General features: G+C 45.9%; 1 protein-coding gene across 1 annotated transcript in view; it reads left to right on the forward strand.

The window, feature by feature from the left end:
- The first annotated feature begins 10,929 nt into the window (after window positions 1–10,929).
- Window positions 10,930–26,792, forward strand: part of LOC138525550 (uncharacterized) — a 1,931,438-nt gene continuing 1,915,575 nt past the window's right edge. The window contains exon 1 of the mRNA XM_069635597.1: window positions 10,930–11,173. Within this exon, the coding sequence (XP_069491698.1) occupies window positions 11,068–11,173 (106 nt within the window). The 5' untranslated portion in view covers window positions 10,930–11,067. The remainder of the gene's footprint in view (window positions 11,174–26,792) is intronic.

A 26,792-nucleotide genomic window follows, 5' to 3' on the forward strand; every position in this document is an offset into this window, starting at 1 on the left:
CTGTGGAGGAGGCTAAGGAGTTGACTTGTTTATTTAATGTCAGAGTGGAGTCAAGGTATATGCCCAATGTTTTCACTTCCCTCGAGACTTTGATGACACTACCATCAATGTTGAATGATTCATAGCATGCATCTAATTTATTTAAACGAGTTTGGGATCCAATGATAAGTAGTTCAGTTTTATCATTGTTTAAACAAAGGCTAAGAGTGGCCATCCAAGCTTGGATCTCTAGATAAATGTTGTTGATCAGTTTGGTGTCTTGAGTGTAACAACCAGTGAGTGTGACCAGGATCTGGGTGTCGTCAGCATAGTTGGTATACGTGACACCCAGATTGTCAAGGCGGTAGAATAGGAGTTTTGTGAATATGTTGTAAAGCGTGGGCGATACACATTATTCCTGTGGGACTCCACAGGTGATGGGAACAGGTGGTGCTGAGGCCGTAGGTGAAAAGACCGGTGTGGTTCTATTTGAGAGGAAGGATTTGATCCAACTGGCTGCATTAGATGAGAAGGCAGCTGCTGAAGTTAGGTGTTGGGTCAAAATGTCATGGTCTACCAAGTTGAAGACAGCAGAAAGATCCAAGAGCAAGAGGATGGCAAGCTTGCCTCTGTCTTTGAGCTCATCCATCTGGATCTTGAGATCTAACAATGCTGTCTCGTGCCATGTCTAGGTCTAAATCCAGATTGCCGGAGGCCTAACAGGTTGTTGTCTTCGAGGTGTCTTTCAATTTGCATATAAACTGCACGGTCCAGGATCTTTAGGAGAAACAGGACTGTGGTGATGGGCCTATAATTTGTGGGTATATTAGGGTCAAGAGTAGGCGTTTTAGTAGTGGCATGACCCAAGCTTCCTTGAGGTTGTCAGGTACTGAACAATTATTGAAAGATGCGTTTATCAGGGTGTGATAAATGGGGCTGATTCTCTAGCATTGTCCTTGATGGTCGCTGCTGGGCAAATGTCACCGTGGCAGTTAGAGGGTTTCATTCCTCGAATTATGTTTTCCACATCTTTGATGGAACCTTGGGAGAAGTGGAAGAGGGTACATGATGGGATTTTGCCACTTTGTTCCTTTGGATGGATGCGTGTTTGGTGGAAGGTTGTTTTTTTGGAGCTGATTTTTAATGGTAAGAGAGCTATTTTGTCTGAAAGAGCCTTCTGGATGTTAGCACACCAGGTCTCGTTTTTGGAGTATGCGTCTATGATGGGTGCAGGAGACTCAAGGTCCCTTAGGATTGTGAAGAGTTCCTTGGTGCTTGATTTGGCGTTTTGGATTCTTTCATTGTAGATTTCCTTTTTTGGCCTAGTGATGGCAGTTTTGTAAGCAGAGGCAGTGGTCAGATAATATTCCTTATTTGCTAGAGAAGGGTTTTTTCTCCAAGTAGTTTCCGCTGCGCTTTTTTCATTACGGAATATTTTTAGGTCAGGAGTAAACCATTTGTTTAGGTGGGAGGTAGGTTTCGCTTTTTTTATTTTAGAGGTGCAATTAAGTTGATTGCATGCTTCATTGTGGAGTTATAACTGTTGACTAGTTTGGTAGGGTCTATGTCGATATTCAGTGGAATGTTGGCAATGGGATGTAGCAGGGGTAGTAAAAGATCAGGTGTAAGGTTTTGCTTATTCCTGGCTAGGGTAGGCAGGGCTATGGTAGTATTTGAATCGAGGGCCGCTTTTCCTTGAATGGAAAAAGTTATGCAATGGTGGTCAGACCATGCACACGGTTTGTTGTTGAGGATGGTAGTGGGGCAATTGAAGTCGGCTAACCAATCCAGGGTTCTACCTTTATCATGTGTGGGTTTGAGGATGCGAGATTTTAAGCCAATCTGAGAGGTGGTTTTCTCTAGAGCAGTGCCGTTTGAGCCTTTGGTGTCGTACAGGCCCAGGTCCGTGTCTCCCAGTAGAATGATTTAAGATCCTGGCTTTGTTTTTTGGGTGAAGAGAGTAAAGATGTCTTCCTCAAATGAGGCGATAGGTCCGGGTGGGCGGTATATGAGGTGCAAGAGAATGGTACTTGTCAGTGACAGGGGAAGTTTGACTGAAAGCAATTCTGCAGAAGAGATGTGGGCGCTGGAGAATTCTCTGAGGCCAAGGTGAGTTTTGGCAATGAAAGCTACGCCACCTCCTTTCCTTGAGGATCTATCGGCTCTAATGATAGTGTAATTGTCAGGGAGTGCTAATGCTAATGCTGAGGCTGGTCCTGGAGCTTGGTTAAGCCAGGTTTCAGAAATTGCCAGAAAGTCCAACTGATTCTTGATAATGAAATCAGCAATATCAGTGGCATGGTCTACTAGGGAGCGGGCATTGATCAGGGCACCTTTGATGTCAGGTGGAGCAGCAGGATATGTTTGCTAGTTTTCAGTTGTCTGTTCTCCACGTCTAGTGCCGGAATAGTGATGGAAACTAAGGGCCAGGGATGTTGGTCCCGGTGTTTGCTTGAGGGTCGCCTAAAGCAGGTTCCTAATCTGGTGTTTCTCATGATGAGCGAACAAGAGGGGTGGGTGGGGAGGCAAAACGGCGGATCCATTCTTCAGGGGTGAGCTGAGTGTCGGTGTCCAAAGGTGTGAGACCCATGGTGGGGATGGTAGCGGGCAAGAGCACGGAGGTCATAGTATGAAGAGTTAAAGGGAGGTGTGCAATCATGAGAGCAATAATGTAAGAATAGGCCATTCGGAAGTGGAGAAAGCCTATGTAATGTGTGAAGGTAGCCGGAGGCACGTAGACAAATGATGAGAGATGCAGTCAAGCAAGTTAGTCTGGTAGGGGGGATAATAGCACAGAAATATTAAATGCTGTAATGAGCAACTAGATTGAAATAATGAGGTAGGTGGTGGCAGACTGTTGAAGAGGCGACAGGTGAAGTTAACACATTGGTAGATGTTAGACAAGCTGGTGTGTCAATCATTAAGTTCTTGCATTCAATGGTTACAGTATAGTAAAAACAAGCCACAGTGTAACGGGATTATTGCTGGAATTGCACCAACACAATTACCACTAATTAGCACATGTAAAATCTCAAACTAACAGTTTGTAAGGCATGAAAATTGCAGTACATTTCCCCTTGGGTCCTCCCCTGGAGCGGGCCGGACTGAGTGACAAGTATAGTAGTCTAATGGAGTACGTAGCAAAGAGTTGTACCGTAGATTAATGAAAAAGCCGATATGGACTTGTAATATGAGCATGACTATGGGCGATGCCTCCGCCTTTGGCTCGGTTAGAATCTCTATCCGCTCGGATGATCGAGTACTTGTCTGGGATGGCAAGTGAGAGAGCAGGACCTGCTGCAGCATGGAGCCATGTCTCAGAAACTGCAAGGAAGTCAAGGAATGTGAATGTGTCAGCAACATCAAGTGCATGTGTTGGTAATGATCTAGCATTGATCATTGCTCCCTTGATTAGAATAGTGGTATTGTTGTTTGGGGTGTTTTGGGTCTTAGTAGGGAACTTACTTGAGGTAGTAGGCGTGTTGTAGGTAGGATGGGGTCGTACATGAATGAGTCTAGAGCCCAGCCTTTCATTTCTAGTTTTCAGTGGGCAAGGTTGGTTGCGCGTGGGTCTTTTTGTGAATTGTTTAATCCATAGGTCGCGTGCTTTGAGATACGGGTTAGATGGGCAATCTGGCAAGTTGAGAACAATAGTGGTGGATAGAGGACATGGTGGTAGGAGTGTGGACGGTGGTATATGGTATGTGGTGGATGGTTTTCTAAGTTTGGCTAGTAGAGTGTTGTGGTGGCCATGTGGGCTGAGTAGGGAGTTCATGTTGGAGAGGTCCTTAGAAACGCCTTCTAAGGTGAGGGCAGCTGCAGAGTTCAGTTCAGTGTGCAGATAGATGATAATGAAGTGGAACATGATCATGGCTGGGTCCCAAAGGTTAAGTCAGTTGAGTGTTTATACTGTTAGCAGCAGTTAGTAAGGGTGTGGTATTCAGTGCCAGGTAAGGTACAATGTTCAGCATTCAGTATTCAATGCCAGGAAGGGTAGTTACAGTTTGGCAGTTAGGGATAGGGTCAGCTGGGCACTGGGATGGTGTAAGTGGAGGCGTAGTACTATGCACAGTGTTAGGTAGGTTAGGCGAGATTAATTAGGCAGGATATTTGGTGATGGCAAGACATGAATTAACGTAGTTCGTTGAGGTACAGTACAAATTGTTGGCATAAGTTTAGGTGGTTGTGGTAGTAGTCTAGGCATGCAATTGGCAGTACCGTTTAGTAGCACAATCCTCTATGAACTAGCAAACAATTTGGTCAAGGCCTAGACATCAATCAGCCAAGTATACCGTGAACAGTCTTATCTAGAATAGTAGTCTGGATCTATGGTAGCAGTATCAGATAGCTGCACAATTCTCTAAGGACTAACAACCAATGATGTCAAGGCCTGGGCATCAATCAGCAAAGTCTATCATGAGAGATCATTGGTGACGGTAGGTAGGTACCGCAATGATCATAGCGTGTATATCATTAAATGCATTACTGATTAATTGAAATAGGCAGGCAAAACATAGGAATGAGAACGACGTACAAAGCGTGAGGACAATACATATGGTTAAGTGATGCGTTGTTGTGCATCAGATGCAGGCATTAATAGGTGGGGATCGGTCATAACAATATGGCGAGGAGCAGTGAGTGGGACTAACACTGAGTTATGTTGGGCAGTCTTTAGGGCAGGTGCTGTTAGATCGTCCATGCAAAAGGTCTGAAATGGGTATGTTGATTGTTTATGGTTCAGAGCTTGGTTGTGGAATAGAGCAGAAGTGGTTATGAGTACAATGTTGGGAAAGGGCAGGGCAGCGATGCTCGTAGTAAGGCAGTAACGTCTGTGAAACAGATGACGAGGGTGAGAGTCAATGCACAGCAGTTAGTAGCCTATGTCTCACCGAGTAAGTAGGAAGCGCGGATGAAAGAGTTCTGGCAACGTAGCACGTTGCTTGTTCTGCTCGGTCAGCTCAGGCTCAATCAGGAGCGTTAGTGTGTGCCTTGGGGGTGTGCGGGCTTCGTCTGCCGGCACCCTCCGATAGGCTATAAGGATCAGATGGTAGCCAATGGGCTACTCAGACAAAGCAACAAAGTATGAAGGTGTGATGATGCCAGCGTCGGCCACCTTAGAATGGTCGCCAAGTCATGTAGGTTTAAGCAGCAAATTTGGTTTCCACGGTGCAGCAGCTTCAAACCTGGCAAATATTAACTTGGTTTCCAGTAAAAGTGGAAGTCAGGGGAGACCATTTAAAAATAGTAAAGAAATGTCTGCAAGCGCTGCGTTATTGACAGAAGTTATAAAGGCCAAGAGGCTTACCTCCGAGCTGATGGTCACTTGATGAGAGGAGTGCTGCTTATATTACAGCGCTGTGGTGAGAGGGGAGCTCCTGCTCTCCGACAGGGATTCTAATCAGAGGCACCTGGGATGCAGCCTAATTATGTTGTGGAGTACATAAGACACAACGCAAGGTGTTTATTGAGGGGTTTAGTCAAACTTGACATCAAGTAGGAACCCAGCAATAACAAGGGTAACTTAGGTCTCTGGTGTTAGGCACCACAGCAGTTGCTTCACAGCTGTGACCTGTGCTGCCTGGGTATGGAGCTGTCTCTATGCCTGGGTATGGAGCTGTCTCTAGTCCTGTATAATGTCTTTACAGGACCAGGCCTGGGGAGAGTCCTCTTTATCCTCTGGTCGCTCTCTTCTCCCTCCACACTTCCTCGTGGTGCTGTGCTGCGATCAGTGCTTAATTTGTGAGGGTGATTGCCGGTGCCCAAAACCAGCACTCTTTTTTGGGCACCGGAACTCATGCGGGGCCAGCGCACGTGCCATTGCTTTGTTTGTTCTTCCACTTCGCTAAGCTTCGATTATAAATCATTGCGATTTGTCATTCAGATCTCGATCTCTCTCGTGCTTGCAGGTTGCAGGCCATGGCTGGCTGGGCCTGGGAGGGGCCAGCAATAGCAATGAACAACAAACTGTTATAAACAGCCAATGAAAACTACCATTCTGTTGTTACTATGCAGTATTTCATACATTCTGTATAGTAACACAGAATGTGCAGTTTTTATTGGATGTTCTTCTGAGCCAGTGAAATGACATGGTGATGTGTTGTTGTTGCCACAGGAGGCAGCGCGGCGCCACCTTCATTTCACAAGTTACTGTGAAGTGAAGGTGTCGAGGCGTGGCGTTGTCTGTCGTGACTTGTGAGAGAGAGAGCCTGCCCTGCTGCACTGCGTGGTGCATCCTAGTTGCTTCCTGGGGCCCTCTCTGCCTGCTTTTTCATTTGTTTGGGTGACAGTGTGCGCCCCTCACCCTGAGGCCCCGAAAGGAGACCAAGTCCCAGCCGGCAAAGCCGGTAGCCGGTAAGTCACTTGTTGTTGCGTGCGGTGCAGCCTGAGCCTGTCACAGTCAAGTGATCAGGCAAGGAAGGCCCAGGTCGGGACCCGGGCGGTGGAACGGTCCCCTGGTCATGTACTGACTGCCCAGGAGTCAGGACCCCACCAGGGGCCCGTCCACGCCCAGGCTTCTGTCTGTGTGACCTGTGTGCAGTGTGCTGCTGACTGCAGTCAGTGCCAGGCCCAGACCAATTTCTGTGACCAGGGGCTGCCGGCTGCCGCAGACTGAGTCAGATGACCCTGCCGCGGGCGGCCAGGCCCGTGGATTGTGCCCAAAGATATGTTTTTTACTTTTTTCTTTGAAAACCTGACCTTCCGTGGGGCTGGTGGCCAGGGCCCCACCCCACGGAAGGTAGGTTTTAAAAGAAGTAACTTATTTTGAGTGGCGGCTGTGGCCTATCACTTCAGAAGTGATGGGCCCCAACCACCCAAATATGTTTTTTCTTTTAAAATCTTACCTTCCGTGGGGCCGCTGCGCAGCGCACCTATTTTTGTCATCATCAGGCTTAGCATGGCCGTGGTGGCCCCACGGAAAGTAGCCTAAGTGATTGAGGCAAGGCAGGGCAAAGCCCAGGACCGGGCGGGGCACGGGCGGCAGCGTGGTCCCACTAGTGCCTGTCACAAAAGGAATGAATTGTCGTTTGCAACTGGCCACTTTTTCATTGGTGCCGAGCCCGACTCGAGACAATTGTATGCCCCAGTCCGGCCCTGGATAGCATTCATCTAAGCGAACCATGAACTGTGAATTTTTGCCTGGGTGTTTCCGTTCTTCCTTTTAATGTTATCGGCCTCATTAGTTCACAAACGAGCTTCAGCGAGGGTGTTAGGCAGAAACCTGTGCAGTTCCCTCTGGGACCACTGCAAAAGATTTAAGACTACAGGTGTTTGGCAGTAAACCCACTTGGTAGCAGTCTGTACCACACAGATTCACTTGGTAGCTATGGCTGAGCAGTCAGACTTCCCTCAAGAAGAGTTAGGCAGTATACAGAGTATTAACAATAGGTCAAAAGAACACAGTAGAACAAGTAAAAACTGACCAGAGCTTGGTGTAAAAGAGATATCATTATTTATTTAAAACCACATCTAGAAAAACACACAGGCACTAATGTTAAGCAGTTCAAAAACACGGTCACTAAAAGATATACACTCCCTTAAAAGAATATTTAGACAAGTCTTAAGTAAAGCCCCACTTATTTTCAGACAGCGGTGAGCGCTTAACGCAGATGGCACTCTAATAATTTGTTTTAAAAGGGAGAGAAAAGCAGAGTATAATTTGAAACAGATCCCAACACTTTCATAAGAACACAACAAGAGAGGAAGGCAAAGTAAAACCGTGAAGTTAGAGTTCAGAAGGCCGGATCCACTTTAAGAAGATCAGAACGAAATGTGTCCAAGGTCACACGGTTGAAGTGCACAAAAGTCTCAAAAAGGTTCAGAAAGAGTTGGACCAAAAGAAAGGGACCAGTTAGATGGTCAAGGCGGCCAGTCCAGTCCAGAAGGTTAAGGGGTTATTATTACCTTGTAGCAATCTTTAGAAAGGGAGGCCTGGCGGACACAGTACCTTAAAGTGGTGAGAATACTCCAGCGGGGGCAGTTGTTCCTGGCAGCGGATGCAAGTCGGTGCTTCGTCCGTGGGAAGAGAGGATGGCGTCGGGGAGGAAAGCAGGAGTCCGTTGCACTACCAGGGAAGAAACCAGCCGCCGAGTTCTAAGGTAAAAGGAGCGGTCCTTTTATTCGCGGTCCAGTGGTAAGTGGCTATCCGGTTGCCGGGGTGCTTGGCACGGGCAATTCGACAACAAGACGTCCTGGGATGCGAGAAAAAGAAGGTAAACTGGTTGTGCCCACCAGTCAGGGGAAGAAGCCTCTCCAGTCGGGAGATCCTCTCTGTCGTCGGGAAGTGGTGAGTCGGTTCCGCAGGTCTCCACCAGTGGTGTCGTCGTGGCAGGTTGGCTCATCTTCTCCCTCGTCGGATTCTCAGGTCCTGTGGCGACTTCTGAAGTTCCAGTCCCCAAAGCCCTGCTTTTATGCAGCACACCCCCATTCACTCAGCCTAGCTGTCAATCAAACATGCTAAGTGGTGAGCCGGCCGGCTCACCACTTGGGCCAATCACACCAGAGTGCGACTTGAGTTAACAAGGTAACTCAGTCCAGGGTGCCTAAACCCCCTCCCACACCCCTTGTGGTACCCAGACAGAGTGTCACCACTTTTGGAGGCTTCTGTGGAGAAGCCCGCCAAAAAGTGGAACAAAGGGCTTGACTTGGGTTGGAGTCACAGAAGAGAACACAAACGCCATTTTAGAATCGAGTCCTGCAAAAAGTACCAACCGGCGAATTAATATTAAATAAATAAACTGGCGGTATGTTCGAGGCTATGAGAATTAAATAATTAAAGTTGGTAGCCTCGAACAATGGCCATAGGGATATATTCGCGGTCGAATATAAAAAGTAGCATCCACTGCCACCAGCCAAAACTCGATCAGGAGGGACGGAGACGTGCCCCCTCGACTAACAGACCCCAGGGCAATCGAATTGCCCCGACCAGTACGTCCACAATATGATGGTTTGTACCGGTTTCTGTTAATAATTTGAGACTAGTAAAGCCAATGGTGACTTTACATGCCCTGGGAGAAAGTAGCCAGTCCCAGGGTATGGAGTCTATGGGGGGTGTCACTATGACACCCCTGTGTCACTGCACGGAGGGTGCTGTGTAACACACATAGTAAAAACATATGAGACCCTATGGAGTAAAGGACCCCATAGCCCATAAAACACATTAACAGTCAAAGGAACACCATAAATCATGTCCAAGAGTGGGAGAAAAAGAGTCTCACTCTTGGCAGGAGAAAAAAACAAACTCCAGAAATCCAGCAAAGTTGCTGGGGGACTCACTAGGTTAGGAAATTCAGCCTAAAGAGAGAATTCTCCCTAACAGAGGGGACCCGGAACGGGGCACGTATTGGGCCAAAACCGAACCGGCTGCCCTTCGTGAGAAAAGCCCATGCAAAGATTTACTTGTGAAATCCCATTTCAGGCTTAAAGATACACACATGGAAACTAGACGGGGATAAACATGGTGTATGTGCCCACTAATCTGTCGTCATAAATAAAAGCACTAGTTGAGTATTCGTGTATAATTCTCAACCGTCTTTTGCTGTCATTTTTTTACATAATTCCAGCGCATGTTTTCTATCCTGATGTGTGGTTTAAACACCAGATGTGGCCCCTTAACCTGGGTCCAATACGCTCCGAGCATGTGCTCCGAATGAGAGCACATGCAATCCTCAGATAGGAATCCTCAGATAGGGAGGTGGGTGTCTGTTACACCCCGCAGTTTAGTGAAGTATGTCTAAGGACATGTCAGTGGGAAGGAGATATCGGAATATGCATTCTCCTCTGGCTCCTGAATATTGGGTGACAAAACATATTTAGTTTTTTAATATGTGTTAAGATAGAAAGAGGCCCTAAAGCAGAAGTAGCACAGGCCGTTGATTTCACAACAATGTCTTGCAGAAATTACTTTTTCCAAGTTATACAACACCATGCTCATACTTGAAGGAAGGGTGAAGGGGGATGTATTTATGAGATGTGATGACTAATAAGGGATTGAGAGTAAATTAATTACACAAAACACCTGGATGAGGTGACGGAAGAACGGGATGTGGGGAGGGGGCTCTTCCTGGAGGTAACCGATTAACAATACTTGGTGTACTTTAACAGACTGTCAGATGGGGCAGAAGGGGTAGAGACAAATACAGTACAACAGTGACTGAAACAGAATTGTTTTTTATTTATTTGCATTTTTAAAGCGCTCACACAGCCCGGGGGCATCGAGGCGCAATTACAGGAGGAGCATGTTTTAGTTGAGTAGTTACTACTAGCCTGTGCCAGCAGTTGCTGCAGTGCCAAACATGTGGCATGGAGCAGCAGCAGTGTGATGGGCTGGTGGTGGGACGATCTAGGTAGGTATAGCACTGAACTGGCACGGCCGGCGCGCCCGCGCTGAGGGCGGCGCCGCGCCCGGCATCATGAGGCCAATATTTTTTGGGCACTGGCACTTATTTTTTTACAAATTAAGCACTGGCTGCGATCTGACGAGACTGCTTCCTCACAGCTCTGCTGCTGATAACCAAAGAAACATGTTGGCAAGTTGGTTAAGGTGCTGGCTGTATGGACGCTGCCTGTGTGTCTCCAAGGGGCAATGACGTGGGAAAATCCGGTCAGTGCGCGATCCTTTAAGCCCAGCTTGTATGTTTGCTTCGGGAGAAAAAATAAGTTCAGAAAACTTTTCGTGATCCTTTGAACAAGGCGTACGTACTTTAAAAAACAAATAAGAAAGTGGTATGGGCGGGCGTCGTTCCATGGTTAATATGCCACTACGACCACCGAGGGAGCGGCTTTCTTTCCCTATAGTCTTGCTACATAAAAGCTCCCGAGGTAAACACTCACCCCTTTATCCTCTGTCGCCGAGGTTGTGCAGATTTGTGTTCTGTAGATAAAAGAGCACATCACAAGGGACGGTGATGTTGCGTCATTTCATAGAACTGCCAGAACATTCTCTCTGGGAGACGAAGTTCAGCCGACGACCTCGCGCCGAAGACGAGCAGAAAACCAAACAAGAGGGCGCTGCTGGCACGCTGTGTATCAAGAAACGAGGCGGTGGATCATGGGGCTGCACGCCTCTCTGGTCCCGCGTCGGGGAGCCAGATGAGCATGGTCACCGGTAGAGCTAAAGTGCTCGCCTTCTTCCTCCTGCCCTTCCTTATGCTCCACTGTTGCGACGCCCAATTGGAGGACCAGACTTTGACCCAGGGTAGGTGTACGCGCGCACGCCCGCCGATCCCCTCTACAGCCCCCGCAACTCCGACTCGGACAGCAGGCTACCGATACCCTACTCCTCCTACTCCACTCACGTCACTTGCTGGCAAGTGACCGTTGTAGCGGTTCCTCTGCTCGAGCTCGACGTTGCGCCTGGCTTTCATATTAACCTTGCTAATTTATGTAGAATGCTTTGGTAATGAGCTGTATTTTGCCGTTTGTTTTGAGGATTACTTCCGCCGGCCACATATTCCCAGATCATATGAGAGATTTTGGGGAAAAGTAGACAAATATTGATGTGCGAAAGGACGTTAAAATCAGTGGGGCGATGGAGAATGGCCAGGAACATAACGTACAATGTAGGCAGTGTCATTTGTATGAGGTGTCTTTTAAAACCCTTGGTCTCAGGTGATGTTCTTCACACTTTTTTGATTAACTATGGAATTTCTTAGAAGTGTATGAAATGTAAATGTGAAACAAAATATAGTCAACAAACCGTTAACAAATCCAGTTATTCAGGTAGCACAGAATTGAACCCGTGCATGCGGAAAGCTCTGTAGGCCGCAGCCTTTTATCTCGCCGAGATCAATGGAAAAGTCGCTCGTCCCCATTTGTCACTATAAGGCAGAGCATGGCCCCAGTGAACCCAAACCACACTTAAAAAAAATGTACACTTGTAGCCTGCCTAGCACCCAAAATGACAGACAAGTACATATGTAAAATCACACTTCATTAGTAAAATAGAATAGCATTTGATAGATATCACGTTATATTATGTCCTACGGTTAAACAATAGAAGACCTTTCAATATTTTTCAACCAATGCACAATAAATACATTTGGGTGGGAGTAGTGTTATTTAGTTTGCATTGGCAACAAGCAGAATACGTTTGCATGAAACTAGAAGATGCAGAATTTTGAAACTGGAAAATAGATGAGTTTCAATCTAGGTTTTCTCACATACCTAACATCTTGTGATTCCTGGCAAATCACCTTATGTCTTTTGTGAGTTCATTAACGTGCCAAACAATGTTCCCTCTAATTGTTCTCATCTGAACAGAGAATGGAATGCTTGTATGCACACTTTCTCAAAGGAAGATCTCTATAACCAGTTATGGAAGTTCATCTAAAACCATCCTGAAGTATGTGTAAAGGCTACATTATTTGAATGAGATAAATGTAGTCTAGAGTAATCACAGTTTCTACTCCAGCACAAGTTAATGATTACAAGAAACTGATTATCTTATAATATTGCTCATTAATTGTCAATTCAGGATGGGGTATAATAACACTCTGGCAAAGTGACGGGAGGTATAAAGCGCTTTCGTTGGAAGAAGCATTTGTTCATGACACTAAATTCGTCTGCCACCATATCATATGGTTTGAGTTTTTGGAAGGAAACCCCAAAACCCCCGTCAGTTGCTTGAGTTTGTCTTACACTGGATCTAACCTGTTGATGTCCATCCATTCTGGTTCTGAGTAGGGCCCATCGCTCATGGCATCAACACTTGCAAATATGTGTACTTCTTCCCCAGGATCTTGCTTTGCCTTGCAGAAGTTGTGGGAAGCAATCCGTGGCTGTGTTCATCCTGACTGCCTTGTAATGCCCTTTAAAATGTAATCCTGCAGACCTGCCGCTAAATGGGCCAGCCTGGGGGACACTTTGCTGTACCCACCTGTGACCAAGATTCTTACAAGAGGCTGGTAGTCTGTGTAGAGGATGAAAGGTGCCCACCACCTGAATTGTCTGAAGTGCCTATCTCTCAGTCATGCTAATGCCTCTTTTTCAATTGTTGAATAATTGTATTCCACCTCCTTAAGCTAACGTGATGCAAAGGCGAGTATATGCCCGCGTGAGGAAGTGTGGCAAAGTGTATTCGGCAGTCTTGCAGAAGGGACTGCTGTGCTCACCTACTGGTGTTCTACCTTTTTTCCTGCTCGGATTTGCGATGGTCCTCACCTGGTCTGCCATTACAAAATCTCAGAAACAACACCTAGTGCGCGCATGAGGAAGTGTGGCAAAGTGTTTTCTTCAGTATTACAGTCCTGCGGCTTGCAGCGATAGCTTAGAAGCGTTCTGCTGGTGAGTGTACTTTTTATTGGCTTTCTTTGAGCAAGCTAATTGAGTATGAGAACTGCAAAGTGTCACACTTACATGCTTTGCAGAAAAGTAAATCGGACGGGAAAGAGGACTGGTAGCCCGACCTTCACTGGCGCTATTGTTCCCTCTGCTGCTCCTGGCTCAAAAAAAGGAAAAACTGGAACTTGCAAAAGTGGATCAATTAAAAATCACTGGCTTTTCCCCCCCGACTTCAGCCACCACTACCTCCAATTCTGTTGATGTGGTCTCACAAGAAGTCATATCTACTCTGTCATTCCGTCTGAAATCAATATTACATCTACTATCGACAACAAGTCTCTCTTAAATCTTTCCCTTATGGGGTGCATTTAAGGCCCCAAACAGAAATCCCCTTCATTTGAAAAACCACATTGTAACTCTGCACCAAAAACGGCTGTGTTTTGCTTTCCCTGTCACATGAGTGGTAAGCAGTTGAACCCTGCAATCCAAAAACAGCCCTGCATTACTTTTGTTTCACTTGAATGACATGAAGTCATGCACTGCATCAAATATGGCCTTATTGTACTTTTCATTCACATGGGGTGCAAGAATTGCAATCCTACAACCAGACACAGCTTTTGCTTTCCATTTCACTTGCACATATGCCCTTTAAAACATTGCAAATGAAAAACGGCTTGGCTTTTTCTTTTATTCAGTGTCAAATCCAAGAACCCTCTGGAAGGGGGCCTACCCCTCTTTGTCAATGGACCAACAGCAAATGGCAACTCACTCAAAAAGGACAAATTAAAGAATCCTGTGGCATACAAGATAGGAGTTCAAACATCAGATGCAGAAACGGCTTGCACATGTGTAAAAAATAAAGAAATTACTTTAAAAAACCACTGTGAAAGGATAGGTTTGCTCGCACAGAAATGTCAGTGAAAAATGCGGTGCAGTGGGGGTTGAATAAACAATGTACATTATGTTCCACCCACCAGACTTCAGTCACCTTGAAAGAGGCTCACAATACCAGAAAAAATAGTTTTTGGGCTCAGGCAGGAAACTTCTTAATTGAAAGCCGCACTCTCCACTGAATGTCGCACCTACTAGTGAATCAGCCTGCAATGACATGTGATGTACTGAGGGCGTTATAATTTCCTGCTCTGCCAGACCTGAAGGCAGGGGCTCGGGGAGTTCAAGGAAAACAAGTGTGGCTAAAAACTTGACTGGGAGGTGTGAGTTCCTTCTGCACCCACTACCGAGGACAAACTGGCAACTTCAAAGGGGATAATCAAAATCTATGGTCACCGGCTGTGGGGGACAAAGCGCTCCTCCCACAGAGGGGGACATATCTTCCAAATTGACATTAAAAGACTGAGTAAATTTTTAGCCATTTTTGTAACAATTAGAATGAGAAATAATTTCATTTTATGCTATGTTTTTATGTAATTTTCAGGCAATTTTTAAGAGCTATAGTGCATTTTCCCAAGACTTTGGGGACTGAAATGGCCAGTTGAGACTAGTTTCTGGCTGCTCGGAAGATGTGACAAGTATGAGGTTTTATGGAGAGATGGAAGGTGAAATTAGGAATATGCTTGATCATTTGCAACGTCATAACTATTATAATGTTGATGAAAATGACAAAAATGTGCCAAAGGGCCATGCTACCTTGTACGGAGTTGGTGATGAGCTTACCTAATTCCCTATGCCCCCCTCAAACCGCATATCTAATGCATATGTCAGGGGCTAGTAGAAATATGAAGTTATGGACATAACTGGGTTTTTGTCAAAAAGTGACCAAGAGAAGAAAGAAGGGTAATAAAATGCCAGTAGACAGATGGTGCTCTCTTACCTTGGACCAATAATGCCAGGGGGCGGAGAGAGGAATGGTAAACTGTCCTATCCGAGGGTAGGGGTAATTATAGAGTACTCCCCCTAGATTGTCACGTGAGTGATGTCATTTGGGCTACATAAGGGGGACTGTACTAAGTCAGGGACACCCAAAAATCCAGGAGACAGGAGAAGGAGGACGGAGAGGAGGCAGGTGAACCATACCAAGGATAGTGCAGTGACCAGACCCCTGACCTAGCTGTCCAGAGTGTCCTGAGATCCAGCTGGATGTCCAGAATCCCAATCCAAGGAGAGCGCAGTGACCAGACCCCTTGCCTAGCTGTATACAGGACCTGAGATCCAGCTGACTTTCCAGAATCCCAAACCAAGTCTTACTTTGTAAGTAGCAAATAACCCCAGCCCTAAATTGCATAAGCCCTTCCCTTTTTTAGTGTTGCACCCATTGAAAACCCCATTGAAAACCTCACATTGCTAGTGTAATTCAGTCAACTTCCCATAGAAGAATCTGTGTTTAGCCTTTGTATGTTAGCATATTCCCTTTGGTAAACTTCTCATTGTCTTTGTAAATCCTTAGCATATTCTTAAGTAAATCAATTAATTCCCAGATTGAAATTCATGGTACAAGTTGGTTAAAATTCGAAATCAAACCCCTTGTCCCTAGTGTCTTTCTTTAATAATCATAGTCATTAAAGTGTTGCCTCGAAAGAATGAGTCTCCTTGTAACTGAAAATTAATTTTGCCGTGCATTGTGTGCCTCACCCCACACATTCCTAGTTGTATCTGTCCTATTAAAACCCTAAACCGTAGTCCCATTGAGAGCAATCCCTTTTGCCTACAAGTCTATCTGTTATGTGTCTCTGTGTCAATGAAAAACGATTTTCCTATTCTGAGCTATACCCCTTCCCTGAGCTGCCTGTCATTGTAAATCCAGTGTAAAACGAATTTCTATTTGCCGTTTGTAATTTTCCTTTTGCATTTGCGTTCTCCCCAAAATCGATTTTCCTACTATTTCCACGTTGCCCTGATGTGCTGATTAGTGGTCTCTAAGCTTCCCTATCTCAAGTGAAGCAGCACAAATTTCCTTTTATTCTGTCCCATAGCACTTTTGAGTAGCCGTGTGAGTAATAATCAAAATCCGATTTTGCTCCAAAAACAGGTTTTCACTTTCTTAGCAGGCCTCCCATCCTGGGGTGGTGGGCTTTACTCCAAATCCGATTTTCTCTCTGTATCCCTACTCCTTGCCACTGCCTTCCATTCAAAGGATTCAAGTTAGCTAATGTTTGGGGGTGAGTCTTGCAGGGGGAAGTGCTAAACCATTGTGGTTATATCTTTCTAAAAATTGCTCTTTTTCTGTGTTGCCATTAAAGATTGTGAGAATTGTAACAGTATATCTTTACTAAATTGTTTTGTAGAGATTAGTGCAATTGGGTACCACAACAGTAGTGGCTGTAAAATTGTTTGATTTTCCTTTTCCATTAAATAATACATTAATACATATCTTATTGATACACACCGGCCTGATTCTTGGTCCATTGTGGCATGGGGTGTTTGTGGAGTTTGGGTGCAAGACGGGTTGTAGGCCTACTCAAATAAACGAATCTGTGGTTTATTAAAAATAAGCGCTATATTATACGCCACATTCATTGTCGGGGAAGGTGTCGCGGCTGGAGTGTGCCGTGTAATAAAACCGTGACAGCCTTAGTCTACAAAGAGATTTGTTGAGTGCCTCTCACTGTTGGGGGTTTTGTCATTAGGCTATTACCTAATTTGCGTGATATTTTTGCTTTGTGGTAAATTGGCGGTAAATTGGTGGTAATTTTGTATGACGGTATAACAGTGGTGAGCATTGTCAGGGGGAATTCTCCCGGGGTCAGCTGGGCCATCCGCAGACCTCCGGGCAGGGAGGCCCCAACTCCTCCCGCGTATCCCAAAAATGAGTATGAGACACACACAAGAAGCAAGGTGGTTCTGCTGTTTATTAAACAACGGCAGGGATGGTTCTAGGATCGTACGCGTCCGTCCTGACTCTCGAAATTCGTGGGGCTCGCAGGCCCTTTTTGCCTCAGTATGACGCGCTACTTGCGTCACCTGGGAAAGTTAGCAAAAAACCTATCGCCACTCTGGATTGGTTCCTCGAGTGGTAGGGTTAGTATAGCACACGTATAGAGGAGATTGTTAGTGGTTAAGGGTCAGTCAGGTGGTATACTTGGGTTGTCCCTTCTATTAGATACATGAAAATTGTTACACGAAGACCCCTGATGATTGGCTAATGTTAATGGCGTCAGTGATGAGTGCCCCATGTTCTGATTGGTCCACTCGCGAGCCCCCCAGCCTGGGACCATCGTTGTTCCCAGCTCGCGGCGTACCTGTCATTTGCAACAATATGTAACTATGTGTTTGTGCAGACAATGCGTGGATTTGCTCATATGCTTGAGAGCAGACTATTCCCACCGCCGTAGGTGTCCATTGGGTCATTTAATTTTTGCAGCCTGTGTCTCCGTGACCGTGGTTGAGGCAGAATTCTGCACATTTAAAATTGTATTTGCCTCTGCGTGTCTGGCTTAGTTTGCAGGTGTGACCTTGGCTTCGGCTTGTGGCATGCGAGTTGCAACATTGCCCCCTTGGCTGTCAGTTCTCGCTGGGCTCATTCTGCAGGGTCAGCAATTGTACTCTTGCTCGTTCAATGTTCGTGGAGGCTCTTGCTTGCGGCCTACTTGGGCCTGGTGCATAGGTGGGGATGTTTGATGCATAGCACTTTAAGTTACGGTATCATATTGCTTCATCTCCAGTATCATGTCTTCGTTGCATTTCTCATCGCAATGCATGGGTTAGGAGAAGCGTCAGCAAGCATTTTAGATGAGTTCTTTGTGCGTCTTGCGTTTCTGCATTTTGAAGAACCTATGTGAAAAATAATAAAGATGCGCGTCGGTGGGTGTGTCCGTCACCTACGTCATAGCACTGAATATGTTCTTCGTGTGGATTGGTGTGGGAGTATCAATGTTGCACGGGTGTTCTGACCGTTGGCTAGGTCGTCATGGCATCTCTAACAATGTGTTTATTTACTGTTGAATGGTTCAGTCGAGTTCATCCATGCCGCAGGTGTCGGCTTGGGCAGGGCAGGCTGGTGGGCAGGCTGGTGGGCACATCCGGATGTTCCTGTATCAGGGTATTTGGTCGTCTGGTAGATAGGCAAATTCCTCTTGTGGCGGGTGTCTGGGCCGCGATCCTCTAGGCCAGGGGCGTGAGGGGATTGGTGGGAGTCTTTTGTCCCATTCTCCCACTTCAGTCCCCCCTCTGGTCGACTTGTCGACCACAAACATATCTTTTTCCTTATCTCCTCTTACTCTCCATATTTTCGTTACTCCTCCCAGGTGTCCATAGTGGTTGACATGGTCTTCAAATGACCAATACATATACACACAGCTTCCTCCAGGTGTGCAGTATACCCATTTCCCAATGTAGCTCCTTGGATTTCTTGGGTTTTCGAGCTTCACGGATGGGGGGTCCAGGTGGTTGGTGATGATCTGTTTGCGTAGTTTTTCTCTTTCTTTTATTATTGTGTCTGTGTGCTGGCCATCATCCGTCGGCATCAAGGGGTGCATACCAACCATTTCGATCATTTCGTCTGTAGTGCGTGCTTTCCGGGCCTTCCAAAAACCTTATTATGATCAGTGCAGCTCCAGCCAGTATTATGCATCCAACTATAATCTTCAGTCCGTCCGACAGCGAAGATGGCATCCATGAACATAACATTGAAAACCAGCTGTCATCATTCTTCACTCCTTTACTTTCTTCCATCATTTTGGAGTGCATCTGGGCCAGTTGTGATACTGCTTCTGTCAGTGTACCATTGTCAGCATCGTTAGCAGGAATAAATGTGCAGCATGATTGTCCTATCTTTGCGCAAACTCCTCCTTCCATTGCTGTAAGGAGATCTAATACATATCTGTTCTATAGTGCTACCATCCTCACTGCTCGCAGTTCCTCTTTTATTGCGTTGAATCCATTTACTGTAGAATTAATTGTCATCATTAGCTCCCATCGAGTTATCTGGAGCCATTTTGCGTTTGTGTAAGCTTGTAGTCCCGGATGTATTATTGACGAGAAGAACATTGCTGCTCTGCTGAATAGTCTGTGTTCTGGTGGGATTGAAGTGAGTGCTGTTTCCGACCTTCCCCATAGGTAATTTCCTGTCAGAGGTTCTCCTTGTCTCTTCTTTCTATTCAGGACATTGTTGTTGTTGTTGTTTTCGTTCTCTGACCCCTTCTGAGATGTACAGATCTCTTCTTCCTCTTGTTTCCTTCATCCATTTTAGGGAAGTTCGCCATGTTCACATGTTTCTGGGGCACCACTAGTGATGGTACATTAATGTGTACCATTGTGCATTTACCATTCCACAGAGGGGGCAGTGTGTGGTATGCCTTGTTTCCACAGGCCCAGTAATGATCCATTAATACTGCTGTTCCTGCTCCCCCCTCAGGTAACTCTATCACGCTTGCACAGCTGGTGTTGTATCCCACGTCCACTTCTCCTCTATGTTGGTAGCATATCTTAGGTGCAGACAGTGGCAGTATGCTCATTGGGTCTTCATCCTTCTCCATCCACGTCAGCATAGGTACGTACTTGCCCCAAATCGTCCAACATCTGTTATTGTGTTCATCAATAGTTGTAATATTTTCTCTTGTTACCATGTTGCTGCCAATCACTCCTATGTCCCATTTGTTGTCCATGTACACCTTCCCTGTTATTGTTACCAGTGGTCTTTCCCAACATCCTTGTGTACCAGGAACTTCAGTGGCGTACCAGTCACATGGTAGGTATTGTAGTGTCACTTTCTTCGTTTCTCCCTTTTCAGGACCACTTGTCATGTATCTGAATGCTTCAGCATGCAAACTGCTCTTGTGGTAGCTCAAATAAGTCTTGAGGAAGTTGTTTTCGTATGGATATGTGTCTCGCGTTTTCCACACCAGCCTCACCACGGTCCCTTGAAATCGCCCTCTCGTTTGGAATAGTGCCAGGTATATTATACATCGTGCTGTCTTTTCATCTATTTCTGTGGCAACAAACGTTCGGGAAGCGCTCATGGCGTATGGGATCAATGAGCAGACGTAGCAGCTGTCTTCTGTTGTCTGCTTACCTATTTGGGTCATGTGTTGGTACCACATGTTGTTCGAGACGTGTGCTGAATCTGTTATGTAATTATCAATACCTTTATTATCTGAGTATGTGCTGCGTTTAACTATACTTCCCTTATGTAGAGGCTTGCTAGTACCACCTGACGTAACACCTGTTGCAGCCGTGGGTGGGGGTACATTAGGTTTGGGTGCAGCCAAAATATTGATAGCATAACTTTTCTGCCATACAGAGGCAGCCAAAAAACCAGTGATCATCAAAACCCCTATCATTTTTATTACAGAAGCTAGTCTCACCGGCATTTTGCTCTTACCTTGCTGCAGTCCGGCAGCTTATTCTTGCGACGTTAAAGTTGCCCGCCTGAAAATTCTCAATAAGCTTGTTATTAGTGTTAGTTGTTGTTTTCAAGCTTTCCCTATCAAGTAGTCGTTCAGTGCCCAGGCTAAGAGCTGTTCCCACGCCAATCTAAGCGATCTGTCTCTTAGGGCAGATCTTGGTGAAGATGGGGCATTGATTGTTCTATGGCCAAGATAAATGCTGTGTAGTAAAACGTACCCTCCTTCTTTTTAGGTATTTTGGCCTTTTTATGTGATATACAAATTGGTGTGATAGGGCTTCAGGGTAATTATCGTCTGAGGGTAGCATCTACTCCTGGGCAATGTACGCTGTTAGTTATCTGTTTTCTCAGCAATACAATAATACGCGGTACCTGCATGTGCGAAGAAAAAGAAAAAGAAAACATACAAGTGTTTACATGTGTATATGTGCAAGACAATGTCCTTCAATTGGGTGGTGGCTGTAGTGGGTAGGTTTGTGGGCAGAGGGTTTGGGGCTCAACTGGCGGAAGTCTCTTTACTCTTTGATCGTGTGACCATGGGGTGGGCGGTATCGGAATTACCACTTTCTATTTCAGTAGTTGTCTCTGGGAATTCTGGGGGGTGGCAGGGTATGGGTACACTGAGGTCGTCAGCTGTGGTAGAAGTCTCTTTCTCCGTGGGTGACGCTGTCGCTGTTCTTCCAATGGCCCTGTCGGTGACGCTAGGGCGGGTCTGGAGTTTGCAGATCTTCACGTCGTGTAGGTGATTCCAAGCACGTTTGTCATGCAACTTTACTGCTCTCGTAGATACCTCCTCTACCAGGTGGGGGCCAGTGAAGCGTGGGCTGTTCCACTTTCTATTGAAATTGCGGAGTAGCACGTGGTCACCTTTAGCAATTTTGCACAGTTTTTCCTTTTCCAATTCTTTATCCGCGTCTTCTTGTTGATCACTCTTAGACCCGCCCCGCGTGCGCTCGAGCTGTTGAGACACAAACACTACACTAGTAATCAAAGAAGACACATATTGGTACATTTCATCACCAAGAACAGTTGCAGTGTTTTCATAGTCTGTGAATGCTCCTGATGTTGGCGTTAGAGGAAAGCGCATTTGACGTCCGGTCACCACCTCGTGAGGAGTGAGGTGGTGGTCGGAGCCTGGTCTATTCCTCAGCTCAAATAGAGCTAGCGGAAGGCAATACAACCAACTGTTCTTTGTTGTTTGCTGTATCTTTGCAGTTGCCTCCTTCAGTAGGCCATTCAGGCGTTCGCATATACTGTTGGCCTGCGGGTGATATGCACATGCAAATTTATGCTTGATGTTCAGTAAGGATGTGATGTGCTGGAAAATTTCATTTGGGAAATGCGGGCCGTTATCCGACCGCAGTACCTCGCACACTCCCCACCTGGGGAAAACCTCCCTCACTAGAAATTTAGCTGCTCTAAATGCATCTGGATGTGAGCAGGGTCCTGCCTCAATCCACCTGGAGAATGGGCATACCACTACAATCATATACCTATTTCCTTGACATACGTTGATCATATCTACGTAGTCAATATGGATGTGCAGGAAGGGTCCCTCTGGCTGGGGTATAGTACCTTTTATCACTTTCAGCGTGTGACCGGCCGTAAACTGTTGACACGTGAGACAATTGCTGATAAAATTTGTCACATGGGAATTTAACTCGGGACAGAACCAATCTTCCCTAATTCGTGCTGCAATAACTTCCTTGCCTGTGTGGGCTGGGTGGTGGAGTTGGCTCAGGGCGGTGTTCAATAGTGCCAATGGCATTACCATCTTTCCAGTGTTACCCTGACGCCATAGTGCGTCAGTTGGCGACATTGTACATCCTCTTTTTACCCATATTTCTTTTTCTGCCATTGGTGCAGCCGCTTGTAACTCCATTATCTGTGTGGCTGGGAGATGGGTGTACCCCTCTCTCATCAGCATCTCTTTAGCTATCCCCCTCCCTCTCCCTCTCTCTGACTTTGGGGGGTTCCATATCTCACCAAAATATGCAGCATACTTCGCATGTGCGTCTGCTGCTGCATTTCCTTTTGAGATATGATCTTCTCCATTAGTGTGTGCGGTACATTTGACCAAAGCTAATTCTTGGGGGTCATTTATTACTTCAATTAATTCAGCTAATAAGAGAGCATGTTGCACTGGGGTGCCGTCAGCTCTCCTAAATCCTCTTCTCCTCCATTTTATCAATCCTGAGTGGACAGTAGACGTGACATATGCGCTATCAGAGTATATAGTTACTCTTTTGTCAAAGCTTTCCTTCAACGCCAAGATCAGTGCAACCAATTCTGCTGCTTGAGCAGAGTAATGTTGTGGTAATTGTACACATTTCACTGCCACACACACCAATTCCTCTGTCATTTTTACCACTGCTGCCCCAGTTCTCCTTATCCCATCACTCTGGTCTATTGTTGATGACCCATCAATGAACAAGAGCTCTCCTCCATTCAGCGCATCTTCTTCAACTTTTCTAGTACATGAGTACATTTCGGTAGTCTGCGTACAATCATGTGCATAGTCGCCCTCCTCAATAACTTCCGCTATAAACCTTGCAGGATTAACTGTGCTGCATCTGACAATTGATAATTCTGGTCTAGATAAGATGATCTCATAACCTGACGCCCTCTGCGTGGTTAGTGTGGATTTAGGCTTGTTCAATATTGCAAATAGTGCATGTTCCACAAATAGTGTGGTTGGGCACCCCATTGTAATAGATGATGATTTCTCTACCGCAAAGGCAGCTGCGGCGAGATCTTGTTCGCAAGGGAAATGACCTAACATAACAGGATCCAAGTGACCACTGTAAAATGCTACTGGTTTGTATCCCATGCTTGTTTTTTGAGCCAACACTGCTTTCATTACTGCTGAGTCGCAATGTGAAAATATAAAGAATTGTCGTTCATAATCTGGGGTGGCCAGTACCGGAGCAGTTGATATTGCGTCTTTCAGTTCATCAAAGGCCTCTTTCATTTCCATTGTCCACCCCAATTTTTTCTCCCCTTTGTTAGCTTCTCTTAATGCTTCAAGTAGGGGTCCTATGTATGAGCTGTAATCAAATACCCATGCTCTACAGTAGTTGCACAATCCCAGGAGCTGCTGCAGTTCCCTCACTGTTTGTGGCAATGGCGTTTTTGATATAGCCTGTGCTCTTTGTGGTGCAATCTTTCTTCCGTGTTGGGATATCAGCTGACCAATGTATAGTACCTGTTCCTGACAGTACTGTAACTTTTCTTTGTCTACCTTGTAACCCTTTTCAGCCAATATTGTCAGCATCTTCAATGAGTCCTCCCTGCATTTTTTTTTGTTTGTGCTGCAAATTATTATATCGTCAACATACTGCAACACTGTGCTTTCCAATTCAATGTTTCCCAAGTCCATCTGTATTACTCTGTTGAAAATTGAGGGTGACTCGCAGTACCTTTGTGGCAATCTGGTGTGTTTCCATTTTGTGTTTCTGTACGTGAAGCTTGTTAGATCTTGTGAATCTGGATGTAGGGGTATTGAGAAAAAGGCATTTTTGAGGTCAATCACTGTAAATCGTGATGCCTCTGCTGGAATGCCACACAGTATTGTGGCCGGGTTTGCTGCTGTGGGGTATTCTGCTTCCACTATGTTGTTCAAGGGCCTGAGGTCCTGGATGAAACGCCAAGACCCTCCTTTAGCTTTGCGCACTGGATATACGGCTGTGTTACATGGTGATTCTGATGGTACCAATATGCCATTATTTATAAGGGCCGTTATTGTTTCATATATGCCATCATCTGCCTCTTTTGATAGTGGGTATTTCTTCACTCTAGGGAGTATTGCACCTTTTTTCAATTTTATTCTTACTCCCCCTATACTTTTTATGCACCCCATGTCATAGGGACTAGTAGTCGATAATGATGTTGGGACTTTTGCCATATCCTCCTCAAAAAAGGGAACTGGGGTGGATGTGGGTGCTTCAAGTGCCATTGCAATTTTCTGTGCCACTTGTTTGTACGCCACTTTTAGCCATATATCTACACTCATCATAAATACCATTTCACCCTCTCCCTTTTCTTCTGAAAAGAGCTCCTCGTCTGACACCGGGTGAGCCTGCATCCCTCAGCTAGGGCTATCACTGCCCTCCATGCTCTTCCTTCCCACTCTTGGGCATGTACTGCGATATAATCAGCAGTTGCTATAATGCTCTCCATGCTCACTGAAATCACCTTTCCTTCTGGTTCATTGGCTGGTGTGTCTGGTCTAAACACATAGGCTGTTGGCCTCCTCCAGATCTTTCCTTCTATTCCTGGCATCCATGCGAATGCCATGTCTGTTCCGTACTGAAACAGTTCGCCATCTACTGGCTCAGCCCTAATCACTGTCTGTCCACAGTATGCTTGCATAATTTGCCGTGCAGTGAGCATGTTTTTTCCAGGAGTGGAACAAATTATGCTGTCCTCCGTAAAGGATATTGTCATATTCAACCTGCTCATTATGTCTCTCCCAAGTATGTTTACTGGTGAGTCCCTTGAATATAAAAGCGGGACGGACATGTCATAATCCCCTATCGATAAGGGGATGTTATCAGTAAAGGGAACCAACCCTCTAGCCCCAGAGAATCCTTGGGTGTTCATGGCCTCACCTGACATTTTAAATTTACCTTCCCTTATGCAAGACCGGGTCGCCCCGGTGTCAACAAGGAATGATCATTTTCTGTCACCTATCGTTACCTCTATGCGTGGTTCCTCCGCACTATTAGGTGTTACCGACAGGATGGGACACACCAAGGCCGTCTGTGGGCTGTCCTATTGTGGGTGTAATGATTGACCACTTCCGGTGTAAGGGTTGTGTCCCAGGACCGTCACCCTTCCCAGTTGTGTTTGCTGTAACTGTGTATTGGTAGAGGTTATTTTATGGTCTTGAATTTGAGCGGGTAGCTGTACTTGCGGCACTTGATGTTGTGTTATTGCTACCTGTTGTTGTGGTGGTGAGTATGTCTGTGGCTGTTGTTGTGTTGCTAGTTGTTGCTGCACATTTCCCGGCAGCAGTGCCTGCTGTTGTTGGTGGCCATGCTGTTCACTTGTAGGCCCTTGTTGTCCCTGTTCTCCCCATGCTGGTGTGCCGGGTCGCATTCTACATGTGCGTGACATGTGCCCTTGTAATCCACAAATCCAACATACCGGTGGTTCCCTGGTCTGCCATGGAAAACTCCCTGAATTGTCCTGGTATACTGGTTGCCCGGTGGGGTAGAATTTTCTGAATCCTCTCCCTTGCTGCTGTGTGTTATAGCCGTATCCCCTCCCCCTCATCATTCCTCCCTTTCCCCTGTTATAATTATAATATCCAGTTCCTGGTGTTGAGTATCCTCCTCCCATGTTAGTCGTATATGATGGGGGCGGCAGTTGTGCTACAATCTGTGGTGATTGTATTTGGGAGGGATCTTGTGCAGCCACTACTTGTGTGGGGTTTTGGGTCATTGTTGTAGGTGTGGTTATTAGTGCACCTTCCATCGTGTATTTAGTAAGTATTTTCTGCACCAATTTAGCCTCTTCCGCCTTTCTATCCTCTTCCTTTTGTTTCATCTTTTCTTGCCATGTCCTACAATGATGTACTATCGTCAGTTGTATTTCTGGCCATGCTTTTGCTTCCATCCCCACTACTTTCTTCAGTTGTTTCTGCACTGCTTCTGGGAGCACTTGTATTAGTATGTGATAGAATATTGCTGGTGTTTTGTCCCATTGTTCTCTAGTTTCCATACGCCACTTCTCTTGAATTTCCTGGATATAAACAACAGCATCTTCGTTCTCACGCATCTTGCGTGATGTAATTGCTCCTATGTCTGATGTGTCTGGGTACTGTACCCTCAGTGCTTGCCATAATGCATGTCTGCAGTTTGCGAATGGTGCCCCATCGTGTGATGTGTTTGTTATTGTGACTCCGGGGAAGCCTGCTCTCTTCCAGATGTCATCTGCTGCATCCCCCAATTTTGATATTAGGAGGCCCTTTATATCTCCTACTGCCAGTTTCTGTCCTGCGGTGTGTTTTTCCATTTCATATATCCATTTTCCCGCACCTCCACTTAATGATGGGAGCCTGCACTTTATATTTTCCTTGTCTGCATGCTTCCAAGGGACGTATTGTGGTCTAACCCCTCCCCTCTCCAGAAGTGGCATTAGGTTGTGTCATGTTTGACCCCCTGGGTTCCCCAAAGTCGAGTCCGTGTACCCCTCCTCTTCTTCCGTATCATCTACATCGTCTGTTGTGTCC

Source organism: Ambystoma mexicanum, chromosome 7p, assembly GCF_040938575.1.
Source record: "Ambystoma mexicanum isolate Mex_15411 chromosome 7p, UKY_AmexF1_1, whole genome shotgun sequence".
Classification (NCBI taxonomy): Eukaryota; Metazoa; Chordata; class Amphibia; order Caudata; family Ambystomatidae; genus Ambystoma; species Ambystoma mexicanum.